General features: G+C 47.0%; 1 protein-coding gene across 13 annotated transcripts in view; it reads left to right on the top strand.

Annotated features, from left to right (window-relative positions):
• Window positions 1-13,004, top strand: part of LOC135227023 (focadhesin-like) — a 600,481-nt gene that overhangs the window by 391,121 nt on the left and 196,356 nt on the right. For all 13 annotated transcript variants that reach the window (XM_064266808.1, XM_064266801.1, XM_064266803.1 and 10 more), the window contains one exon: window positions 5,059-5,206. In XM_064266808.1, coding sequence (XP_064122878.1) covers window positions 5,059-5,206 — 148 coding nt within the window. The remainder of the gene's footprint in view (window positions 1-5,058; window positions 5,207-13,004) is intronic.

The following is a 13,004-nucleotide window of genomic DNA, read 5'->3' as shown; positions in this document are numbered from 1 at the left end:
AGAGGAGCGTCATGTCTTCCTCTCCCGTGCCTGCAACTTCCTCGGTTTGCACCAGAAAGAGCGAGGCACAGCGGGGTGATCGTGAGGGGCATGCCCCGCATGATCCCGTCACGACGCTGTAAGTACCAGGTAAGATCTTCGGACCGACCAGGACGTACGCGCAAGTGGCAGGAGGAATCCGAGAGGGATCTATCGCAGTTCCTCCTTCTTAAGGGGGAGGTTCTCGGAATGCTCTTGTTCGAGGGGCTTGACGGTCCTACTCTGCAAGATGCTATGACTTCCGAGATCCAGAGGAATTTTGTCAAGGTTATGGCGCTGATTCGTCAGCGCAACGACCTCGGGGAAGGATCGTCGCTCCCACCAGCAGAGCCCACGTCTTGGCTCAAGTCGTTTTGGGGCCGAGAGGGAACCCAAACCGACGGTGGGCCTGCCGCGATCGGAGCTTGCCGATTCTGTCTTGAACCAGAGTCTCTAGTCTCCGGATAAGAAGGCTCTCTCAGATCTGGTCGGTCAAACAAGCTACTTCCACCTCCTCTACTGCGACAGCGGCGTTTCTACGTGTCTTCGGACACCGTATTTAAATACCCCTCCGGTCCTCCTGAGAGGTTTCGACCTCGATGAGGACTGGAATGAGTCGGAGGACGGTATCGGCTCTCTCCTGTCGGGTATCGATCAGCCCCACCCAGACGACGTTCACAGTGGCGGCAGACCCTTACCTACAGGGTGAGTTCGTAACCCTCCTGGGAAAACGTTTTCTCCTGACCGATACGTTTTCCCAGACTCTGAGAGGCGGCGATGGCTGCTCCTACTCTTCTCCAACTGCTAGTTCCACTTGGGAAGGCCGAGCGAGTATCCAAACCCCCCCCCCTTCCCTCCCCCATTCCCTCATTCCCTTACGGCTACGAGGGAAAGGGAGGGATCCTACAGAGATTTCTCTGTAGGATCCCACGTTGGGGACTGCGCTACCGGGGGGACCTTCGGGTCCTACCTGACGTAAGGCCCGGTCGTTGAGGAGGGATCCTGCCCCATCTTCGATTTCTACGGGAATCGAGAGGACCACCAGCCGATATCGTTTGACGAATTCGGTGGGGGTTTCGCAGAGTGCTTAGAATTCTACGGAATTTCTAGCGCATTCAGAGTGTTCAAGTTTTTTACGATCTCCAAACACTTAGGCGAGACCACGGTCCAAAGTGAGCGAGATGAGAATCCCCGATAATTGTTACACGATAATCGGGAACCTCGCCTATGCTCGAATTCCTGGAATTTCTAGCATTGGGAAGAAGACTGCTGCTGAAAGAAGACTATCTCACAGTAGGCGACCAACCTGGAATAGAGAAGAACGGACGGGAACATCCAGTATGGCTTGAACTATCGTCTTCGTTATTCTGTTCACCATTGAAGCTTTCCTTCGAGGAAGACTTCTCCTTCACTCTCTTTGATAGAGATCGAAGGTGGTCGATCTCCAATCCTTATTTTGTTTTCTTGGAGGAAAGAATTTAGGATGGAGATCGTTGTTCAGAATCCTACAAATATACTACGTATATTAACCTCACGACATCATTCTGCTAAGCAGTTGAATTGTCCGAGGGGTAGGCGCATATCCTAGTTACTCTACGGATTGCGACTTAGACGAGGAGTATTCTAATTGAACTGCAACTCGGGGTTGCCTGCAACCTCCCAGGAGTTTCCAGTTTCAATTTTATATACTTATGGTTTTGTCACGACAACACCATTTCAGCTTTTGTATTTACAGAAATTCGTTTCGCCTAAATATAATTGCTCGAGCATATCTTTTTATGCTCAGTGGTTCTAGCCGAACGCATTCCTTCGTGGAAAGGATTACTTGGCAACTCAGGATGACGAGTCGGCGACAGCTACTGTGTATTGAATTGCCCGAGGCAATTCAGTACCGGCTGCCGCTTCGAGATGCACGGTAGGTTATATCTTTCTCCCCTGCTTTGATTGAATACCAACCATATCTCTGCCCAACAATCACGGACTTAAGTCTCTGGTTAACAGGGATTCTCGCATACATGAATGACCATCTACTGCTGTGACGCTCGAATTCATCGCCTTCAGTATTGCGAGAATTTACAACAGAGATATCTCTTCGACTTTCATCTTTCTGTTTACCGCACGGTAACAGAATTCTGTAATGGTCTCTTGCTGCATCGCACTGCGATAATGTGAATGATTTTTGCGGAATCTGAGTTTGTCCTCAAAATATCTCGTATTCGGAGGTGTGCAATTATTCATTGTTCACCCCGGATTAGCAGATGTATTGAAAGACATCGTCTACTCCCACACCTGTCAGCTCTACTTCCAAACGTTCAGCCCATGAGAAGCAGTTCTTCAGGCGGCTCTCCCCTGTGTTTTCATTACTGAAGAACGCCCCGCTTTCATTGCAACTACGACTTCTCACCGGACAGCAATGAAATAGCGGTTAGCGTTTTCAGTCATTTGTAAGCAGAGGTTCTGAATCTTGAGAATCCTTCTCTCGATTCGTCTGTGAAGACGGTTGCATTCAATATCTACCTTCGTCTTCAACGGCACATAGTGTTGTTTCTCCTTAGCTGAGATTCAACAACTATGAGAATGTTTTGCCTTCAGGGACCTCGGTCTCTAGAAGGCAATTGACTTTCACCTGTTGGGCACATGCCTTAAGAGAATCATCACCTCGCCGTCCGGCATTGGTGACAAACAAATACATTATTTGTTTGGTCTGTCGGCATAACCCTTTAAAGGCGAAGGTCACGCGACTTACTCGGATGCTTGGACAACTTGCCTCACTTCCGATACCGAACCAGTCAGTCGGCAGCTGTCAGAGCGCCCGAGTCATTTACGAACTATGCTGTGGACTTAGTTCGGTTGTTACATAGCAATCATTACTTCGTCTTAATAGCTTGTCACAGTACCCATACCATCGACACCCACCATGGAGTGTCGGTGTCCTATCCACTACCGAGAACTTCGCTGCATGGGGATAGGAGTATGCGAGACTCTTCGTGGCAAACGGACAGACCAGTATGGGTACTGGACATCACCGAAGTCGAGAAGAAGGATAGGTCATGCGACTATTCCCTTCTTTTCCTCTGAGGAAACTGCATGACTTTTCCTGCGAAGTCAAGCATCCAGGGGATGGGGATACGTGACGCTCGATTTCGTACCGAACTTCGTAGCGAAGACTCGAACCCTTCGGTCCCTGACGATCAGTTCGAGTCGTTCACAATCCCCTCCCTAATGGACTTCACCGCCTTCGATACGAAGGAGATGCTGCTTTGTCCGCAAGAACTTCTCCGTGGCGCAGGTACTGAAGGCAGGGGTCTGGTCCAACCAGACCACATGCACCTCCTTCTACCTTCGGGATATTGCCCACAGGTCCTTGGATCTTTTTCCTTGGGACCCGTGGTGGCTGCTCAACACGTTGTGTAGCGAACCCAGACCCTCGCAGGCTGAACAGCATCGAGTCCTGGTGTGACCATAAGAATGGATGAATGAATGAGAGTGTGACTGGCTCCTCTTCCCATCTTTTTCTTCCCCTCTACCTGTGGGTAGAGGGACACGGTCGTCAGTCTGCTGGATAAGGACAAGATGCAGGTGAGCTACTCAACAGAGCCCCATCCTATCCCTTTCACTAGGGATAGGAGCGTATATCCACCACTTCCTCCAACAAGGGGGAGGAAGTGGATGCCAGCTTGAGACAAACCCATACTTTATGTTGCCTCTTGCAAACAGGAACAAGTTCTTGCTTGCTGGTACGAAGAGATACGCTTGCCTCTCTCTTAGTACTCGGCCCAGAGGTCTGACCATTGATCCTGCGGTGCACACCCCAATCAATCGGACAGAGGCTTGGATCCCTCCCTCGCTCTTACGACCAGGGAGGCATTCCAGGGATGGACGAACACCAGTCTGTTCATCAAAAGACTCAGATTCCTCCCACCAAGAAGTGAGTCTTCCTATTGTTAAAGGACCAATGGTTTGTATTACGTATCGGAACAAATGGCAATTTGTCGAAAATTGCATTTTTCCTAACTATACAAACCTGAGGTCCTTTACATATAGTCCCTCCTCATGCCACCCCTCACTCTGCGTATTTTGCATGGGCCAAAAGCAAAAGTGATTTGTTTACCTCCCAGTCGCGCGCCTGTCGGACAAGCAGTTAACTACCGTTCTCCCCTTGTTCGAAGCTTACGGACCGCCCAGATTGCCAGCTACAGCCTAGATACTTCCTATTGTTAAAGGACCTCAGGTTTGTATAGTTAGGAAAAATGCAATTTTCGACAAATTGTCATTTTATTGGCATATTCTAAGCTTTTAGCTCTTAGGTTTAGATGTCAGAATCATAGACTAGGCTACAGTAGCAACTGCTAACATAGGCTAGGCTTATTGCTAAGGGACATAAGCTAAAGTCCTAATATATGCAGTAAAAATGGGGTTGAACATTACATGCAGTTGAATATTACTCAAGTATGTACAGTATTTTGCCTTTTTGGAGTCATATTTCTTCCGTCGGATTGGCGTTGTAACCCTAGAACATGTGTTTTAGGCCTGGAAATATAATTTACTGGGGTGTTTTTGGAGGGCTTGGAACGGATTAGCCATTTTACATGTAAAATGTGGTCCAAGATACGAAAACTTCATGATACGAAGGGCGCCTCGGAACGGATTAATTTCATATCTCGAGGTACTACAGTATATACTTACCCAGTACGTAATTATGGATGGAGCCCTCCCTCCTCCCTGCTTACAGACTTTTAGCATTAACCAATTGAGCTGTTGGCTGAGTTGTTCCTCTCTCTTACCCCGAAAGTGGATGGGGGTCTTGTCACCTACCTAAAGCAAAAGAATCGCTACCCCTGATTTTAAAGTTCAAGCTGCCGTCAGGTAGAAACTCTTAGCTAAGTAATTACTCGGTAAGTATAGTATATGAAATTTTATTTTATCTTATAAAAATGTCAGTGCAGGGAGTATTGTGTAATAGTTTTTATGTACTACTTGCAGGAAATTATTTTATATTATACAATTCTCTAGTGTATAATCCTGTTTCTTTCTCTCCAGAAAACAGGTCTTGGGACTAGGACGTTAGAACGATATATTAACTCTATAGCCTCCCGAGTTGGACGAGGATGTGACATAACAGTATGTGCTCTAGCTGAAGCTCTTCCTTCAACATCTGGGCAGTTGCAAGTTAACTTGCTTAAATTAGGTAAATAGTAGTCTGTTTTTATAACACATTGATTTTTAGTTTGTGCTGAAGTCAGTTTGACTGGGCAAAACTGACTTGGCAGTTTGTTTTTCAGATTTAGCTAGTGTTTGCAAACTTTTGAAGGGTTAGAATCATGGGAGTACACCAAGCCTAAAGCATATCAGGCAGTCCCTGGTTTACGACGGTTTTAGCTAATGACATGTTACGACACTTTTCATTTGTATTCACCAGAAATTATTTTCTGGTTTGTGACACATGTTCCAGGGTTACGACGCCAATCTGTTGGATGAAATATGACTCCAAAAAGGCAAAATAATCAATATTTGAATGTTTTTTATGGAAAGTGCAATAAAAATGCAGTTTACATAGTTTTTAATACAGTGGTCCCCCCGTATTCGCGGGGGATGCGTACCAGACCCCCCCGTGAATAGTTAGAACCCGCAAATGTTTGGAACCCCTATAAAAACGCTAAAAACAGCCTATTTTGTTAGTTAAAACTCAAGAAAAACCACTAAAAATTTTCATACTTGGATTTTTTAATAGTTTTATCACAGAAAGTGCATTTCATAATGAAATTGATCAAATAAACCAGGAATTTGTGGATATTTCTCATAGAAAAATATCACAAATGCGTGAATTTTCCGCGAATAATGCGGGGAATCGTTCCTGTGAGAAATTCGCGAATGTGTGAGTCCGCGAATCCGGAGAACGCGAATACTGTACACCCAAAGCAGTAAAAGTAAGGTTTTCCTAGGATTTTTGATGATTTTCAGCTGTGTTACAGCTTATAACATGTCTCAAGAACAGAACCCCCGTCATAAACCGGGGACTGTCTGTAATGGGATTGTTTTGTTTATAAACATTCCTTTTGGTCATTAGAAATGATAAGAGTGCTGGCAACTTGAGAACCATTGTAAACATTTCTTTTGGTCATTAGAAATGATAAGAGTGCTGGCAACTTGAGAATCTCTTTAGCGCCGAATCAGTTTAACAGCGGTCGTCAAAAATATTAATTAGAAAATAAGGTATTTTAGACTATTTTCAGGGCGCAATTTTTGGTCAACAGCCGCAAGTGCCGTTATGTCTAACGAGTATATACATTTGTAGAAATACCGTTCAGACCACAGTAAAGGTTATGCAAATGATATTAAAAATTTGTACTTAGAGTTATTACATTGGCATTAGGGTAAACTATATGCCCATGACACTGTTCTATGCCGCTGCCTGCCGCTCTTCCAAAAATATTGAGTTTAAAAAACTGCAAGTTTAGCGATCGATGTGTTGATTTTTAAATGTTCATGCTTTTATGTTTAAATTGTTTATGAAAATGTATTATGTATAAGGTATTTTTATTTCTGTACATAAATATGATATAAAGGCAGCTTTTGAAACTGCCCTCCACATTATCAAAGAGGATGTTTTTTCATGTTTGTTCTTGTCCGCCACTGCCTGCCGCTATACCGAAAGTATAGTTAAAAAAAGTGCAAATTTAGCGATCAATGTGTCAATTTTATAAATGTTCGTTCTTTTATGTTTAAAATGGGTGAGAAAATATATTACATATAGGGTATTTTTATTTCTGTACATGTGATACAAAGGAAGCTTTTGTACCTGCCCTCTGTGTTATCAGACTTCACGTGGCTAGTGATTAAAGATTTTTAGATTACAGTACTGGTTGCATTTCTGGCATGGTACCATGAGCTGGCTAAAGACTCATTCAATTTTTTGTTAGAAAAAAAACAGTTGTATGTGGCAGGCACGTAGGCTATCCTGCCTAGATGTAAACACTCCACTTTGCTTTTGGCCGTTTTCCGATGAAGACGTGTGTTTGTGAGCTCTGGCTGACTGGTCTTTGATCATTTTTCCCGGTGGGATCTTTCTGGTGTGTTTTTGTTTTTTAATAGATATTTTTATACGGTGTTTGATATTAATATTAAATTCAGTTAACATACAAACCCACTTTTTGTGATAGCCTTTATAGCCGCCTTTCTATTTAAGAGTAGGCGGCAAAGGTATGCCAATATATTATTTACATTCGTTCGCCCTTTAACGTGAGGACGAGAAATGTATTTAACGTGAGGACGAGACATGTATTTAAGGCGAGTGATTTTGATCCTGTAACGAGACGTATTCATCCAAAAATTACACTTATGCTTGGGAATTACCAAGGGGAACTTCAGAGGTTTGTCCTTGCTTTGTTTTTATGGTAATTTCTCTTCCCCTTCATCCTTTCACTTACTATTGGACGAAGGTAGAGGAGGGGCCGTGATGTGTTGGTATTTGGGGGATCTTTATTACCAATAATTTTTTCCTCTTTTTACAGACTAACAGTGGTGATTGTGTTCAGCAGTATTGGTTTGATAGCTCTTTGTATTGGTTATCCTAACCTTGGAAGTGTACCTGTGACTCGTAGCGTGTGATACTGATCCTCGAGTGTGTGTACTGATCCCCTGCTGGTAATCATATTCATTTACCACTACTACCCTGGAATTACGTCACTGGATGAAGCTTTTGCGCTGCCCTGTGATGTTTTATCTATTCCTGATGGTAGAAGTCTGGCAGAATTTGGAGGAATCGAAGAGGAAGAGAGCTCGTCAAGTGTCGTCATCCTCCTCTTCGAGATCATCATATTTTCATGTCTCCACCCTTTTGACTCCTAAGGCTTTTCCTTAGAAGAGAAGGTGGTCTCCTCCCCTAAGAAGTCTTGTCACAGGACTTCTAAGGGTCTGTCTCACTCCGGTGAGACAGGTGGGTCTTCCACTGGTCCTCCCGTTCCTCCAGGAACCGGGCCTGTCTCTCCTTCTTCAAGGAAAAAGAAGACGGGGACCATGGAGGTACCAGCCACCGCTGGTACCTCCTCTCCTGGCTCCTGAGGTTCCACCTCCGGATCGGGAACCGTCTCGGCCGCTCACTTGCGAGCATCACGGAGTGTACGGTCACCTACAGGTGACCGTGCAGCCAAGGTCCAGACTGCTGAGTACACTCACCATGTCAGGACCCAGGCACGGAGCGGAAATGTGGTAAGAGTCACTCAGGTAACTCTCGCCAGACCAGGGATCGCTCTCGCAGTGATCGTCTGGTACCCACGGTTGATGTGATGTTCCCGCGGGACTGTGCACGAAGAGACCGGTGGAGGCTTCCCATCCAGCCCTCTTGAGAGGTTTCGGCCTTGATGAGGACTCGGACGAGTCGGAGGACAGTATTGGCTGTCTCCTGTCAGGTGCACGCTCAGCCTCACCCAGACGACAGTTGCGTTCGCGCGGCCGACCAGTCTCAGTGGTGGCAGACACTTCGCCTGCCAGGCGAGAGTTTCGTAACCCTCCTCGAGGAAGCGTTCTCTCCACTGCAGGTCCCTCCGGACATTTGCAGTTGGGCCATGTTGCTACCACAACTGCCCCAACTCCGTCCTGAATGGAGGACCTGGCAGTTGTCTTGAGGAAGCTGGCGAAGAAGTAGTCCAGGAAGAAGAGGAAGGTGTCGTTTTCTTCTCCGTCGTCGTCTTCTGCCACCTCTTCCCCTTCGACTTCCAAGGCCCCCCAGCCGAGGAAGAAGAAGGTGACCTCGCCCCCCCAAGGAGTTTCACACAGGAACGGGGCCCGTCTCTCTTTCCTCAGGGAAGAAGAAGACAGGACCGTAGGGGTACCGGCTACTGCTGGTACCTCTGCTCCCGGCTTCAGAGGTTCCATCTCCAGACCGGGAACAGTCTGGGTTGCTCGCTCGCGAGCACAACCGAGTTTACGTTCACCTACGGGTGACCATGCAGCTAAGGTCCAGACTGCTGAGTATGCTCACCGTCAGGACCGAGGCACGGAGCGGAAGGATGGTAAGAGTCGCTCAGGTGACTCTCGCCAGACCGGGGATTGCTCGCGCAGTGATCATCCGGTACCCAGGGTTGACGTGACGTTCCCACCAGACCAGGCTGGGAAGAGGTCTCCCCTGGTCACCTGAGCGACTCTTACCATCCTTCCACTCCGTGCCTGGGTCCTGATGGTGAGTGTACTCACCAGTCTGGAACTTGGCTGCACGGTCACCCAAAGGTGACCGTACACTCGGTGGCGCTTGCGAGCGAGCGGCCAAGACTGTTCCCAGTCTGGAGGTGGAATCTCTGGAGCCGGGAGCAGAGGTACCAGCGGTAGCCGGTACCCCTACGGTCCGTCTTCTTCTTCCCTGAGGGACGGGAGGACCAGTGGAAGACCCACCTGTAGAGAGGGTAGCATGGCGCATCGAGAGGACGGTGCTCACTCTCACTGCGTTAGTGGACACTACCAGTCCCCCGACCGTCGCTCCCACTGGGACCGGATGGCTTGCACAACTGGTACCAGCTCCCCTGACGCACGAGACCGACGCTACCGTCCTCGGTCCAGCGCTTCTCCACAAGGAGACTGCTGGTTCAGACCTGCAGCTCGATCGCCACCGTGGGTTGGTGATCGCCTGCAGTCCTCCTAGCCTAGCGGTTCTGCAAGTAGGCAGGGTAGGAGTGCTCGTAGCAGCTCCCCTGATGCACGAGACCGATGCTACCGTCCTTGGTCCAGCGCTTCTCCGCAAGGAGACCGCTGGTCTAGACCTGCAGCTCGATCACCGCCATGGGTTGGGGATTGCCCACAGTCCTCCCAGCCTACTGGTTCTGCTAGTAGGCAGGGTAGGAGTGTCAGGTCTCCCTCACCTGTCCCTTCAACCCCCTCGAGCTACACCGGGAGGAACGAGGCGAACAGGAGTGACCGTGATGAATGCACTTCTTACAGTCCGGCCACAAGCCTGGTTCGGGCTTGGGACCAAACAGATCATACGCTCAAGTGGTTGGAGGAGATCGTGGGGCTGGTGAGGACGATGACGCTTTCCTAGACTCACGGAGTGACCATCACCGCTGTTTACGTGACAGTCCTGCTGGACCACGCATGCAGAGACCGGTATGGGCTCCCACTTCAGTCCTCTTGAGAGGTTTCATCCTTGACGAGGGCTGGGACACGTCGGAGGACGGTATCGGCTCTCTCCTGTCAGGTGCACGCTCAGCCCCACCCAGACGACGGTCACGGTGGCAGTAGACGTTTCACCTACAGTACAAGTTTCGTAACCCTCCTTGGGAAAACATTTTCTCCAGATGGTAACGTTTTCCTAGACTCGGAGCGGCCATCACCGCAGGTTGATGGCTGCCCGTAACTCGCTTCTCTGACTGCTAGTTCCACTGGGAAGGCGAGCGAGAGCATCCAATCTTCCTCCCCCATTCCCTCTCTTCCTATGGCTGCGACGGGAATGGGAGGGATCCTGCAGTGCGTTCTCCATAGGATTCCGCGTCGGGGACTGCGTTCCTGGAGGGACCTTTGGGTCCTACCGGACATAAGTCCCTGTCGTTGAGGAAGGATCTTGCCCATTCCTCCTCGATTTCTACAGGAATTGGTTGGGACGGAACCCACCCACCCAATGATGGCTCTTCTATGATGAAATGGGAAAGGGGGGGGGGGGGGGGACAGGGGGGGGGGTTGCCAAAAGCTTAAAATTCTTCGGAATTTCTAGCACTCTCAGAGTGTTTTTGTCTTCTATTATCTGCAAACACTTGGGTGAGACCACGGTCCAGAGTGGGTGAGACAAGAATTCCTGATAATTGTTACTATGATCATCAGGAATCTCTCGCCGAATGCTCGAATTCCTTGGAATTTCTGGCGTCTCAGGAGTGTTTTGGTTTTCCTGTAATTTCCAAACACTGTCGAGACAGACATTCCCAGTACGTAATTGTTATTACGAACTCAGGAGTCTCGCTAAGCCATTAATTCCTGGAATTTCTAGCGTTCGAAGGAAGTACGTACTGCTGCTGAAGGAAGAACATCTCGGGAGGGGCTCAGCCTGGAAGGACCTGATGGTCCGTTACCTCAGTAGGCGGTCACCCCCGGGATAGAGAAGAACGGGCAATAATAGTCAATCCTCCTCTCTTTTTTTCCCTTCACTTCTTGGTTATACCAGAATGAAACAAGGAAATAAGAATAATTCGTTGGAGTTTACTCCTCAAAATTCTAACCCAAGAGACTGTTTTTGGTTCAGTCCTTGGATTTTACCGAACATACATCAATCCGTTCAGGATGGATAGCACCGAGAGTTTGAATGCCTCTCCAGTGCTATTGTTTTGGGAACATCCAGTTCGGCTTGAACTAGTCGTCTTCGATATCCTTCGGGAAAACTTCACCTTTGGTCTCTTCATTAGAGGATGAAGGAGGTCGGCTTCCAGTCCTTATTCTTGTTCATCGAATGGAAGAGAATTTAGGCTGGAGGTCTATGTACAGGAACCTATAAATATACTATGTATATTTCTCTCACAACATGACATGCTTCTGTTATCAGTTGAATTGTCCGAGGTGTAGGCACATAACTGTAGTTGACTCTATGGGTGTGTGACCGAGACGAATAGTATCTTCTCCTAATTGAACTACAACTCAGGACTGCCTTGCAATCCTCCCAAGAGTTACTGGTTTCGATTTTGAGATACTAGTGCTATCGTTTACAACACCACCACAGCGTTTGCATTCACCGAATAGGATGAGTTTCTTCCCTCCCATTTCGGTTAAAATGCAAATGCTCGAGCATATTTTCTTGTGCGCGATGGTTCTAGCTGAACGCATTCCTTCATGGAATGGATTACCTGGCAACTCAGGATGACGTGAGCGAGAGCTAGCCGTGTACTGGGCTGCCTGCCAGCCTTGCTGCTGCAGCCAGTACAGCTGGCTCTCTGAGATAGTTAGTTCGGGTTTTGTCTCTCCTCCTCTGCAATGATTGACTACCGAATCGAATCTCTGCCTGGCAATCACAGTCTCGCATACGTGTATGACCATCTCTCCTGCGTCACCTTTGCCGTTTCGAGAATTTTCAGACAGAGATATCTCACTAGACTCGTAATCATGTTTCTGTGTACCTCACGGTAACAAAAGAAGTCTGTAGACTAGTCTTCCACGTCATCGCACCTGCCACACAGAATGATTTCTTCAGACATCTGAGTTTGTCTTCTAAATACATCTTGTAATTCGTAGGTGTGCAATTATTCTTTGTTCACCCCGAATTGTAGATGAATAACGGAAGACTTTGCCTGTTCCCCACCCTGCCAGCTCTACTTCCAAGTACAGGCGGCCCGCGGTTAACGGCGAATCGGTTTTACAGTTGTCCTCGAAAATATTCATTAAAAGATAAGGCATTTTAAGGTATTTTTATGGCACAATTTTAGGTCAACAGTGCCGCCAGCGCCGTTATGCCTAACGAGTACATACATTTGTAGAAATACTGTTCAGCCCATAAAGGTTATGCAAATGATATTAAAAAATTGTATTGAGAGTTATTACATAGGTATTAGGGTAAAATATATTCGCTGTTCTATGCCAAAAATATCGAGTTAAGTGAGTGCAAATTTATCTATGGATGTGTCGATTTATAAATGTTCATGCTTTTATGTTTAAAATGTGTATGAAAATATATCATATATACGTATTTTTATTTCTGCTCATAAATATGATACAAAGGCAGCTTTTGAAACTGCCCTTCACGTTATCAAATATGATGTTTTTTCATGTTCATTGTTGTAAGCCGCCACCTGCCGCTCTTCTGAAAATGTCAAGTTAAAAAAAGTGCAGATTTAGCAATTGATGTGTTGATTTTATAAATGTTAATGCTTTAATGTTTAAAATGTGTATGCAAATGTATTATGTATAGGGTATTTTTAATTCTGGGCAGAAATATGATACTAAGGCAGCTTTTGAAACTGCTCTTCACGTTATCAAATACGATGATTTTTCATGTTCATTCTGCAAGCAGCTGCCTGCTG

Source organism: Macrobrachium nipponense, chromosome 15 (genome assembly GCF_015104395.2).
Source record: "Macrobrachium nipponense isolate FS-2020 chromosome 15, ASM1510439v2, whole genome shotgun sequence".
Taxonomy (NCBI): domain Eukaryota; kingdom Metazoa; phylum Arthropoda; class Malacostraca; order Decapoda; family Palaemonidae; genus Macrobrachium; species Macrobrachium nipponense.
This window is presented reverse-complemented; position numbering and strand designations above follow the sequence as displayed.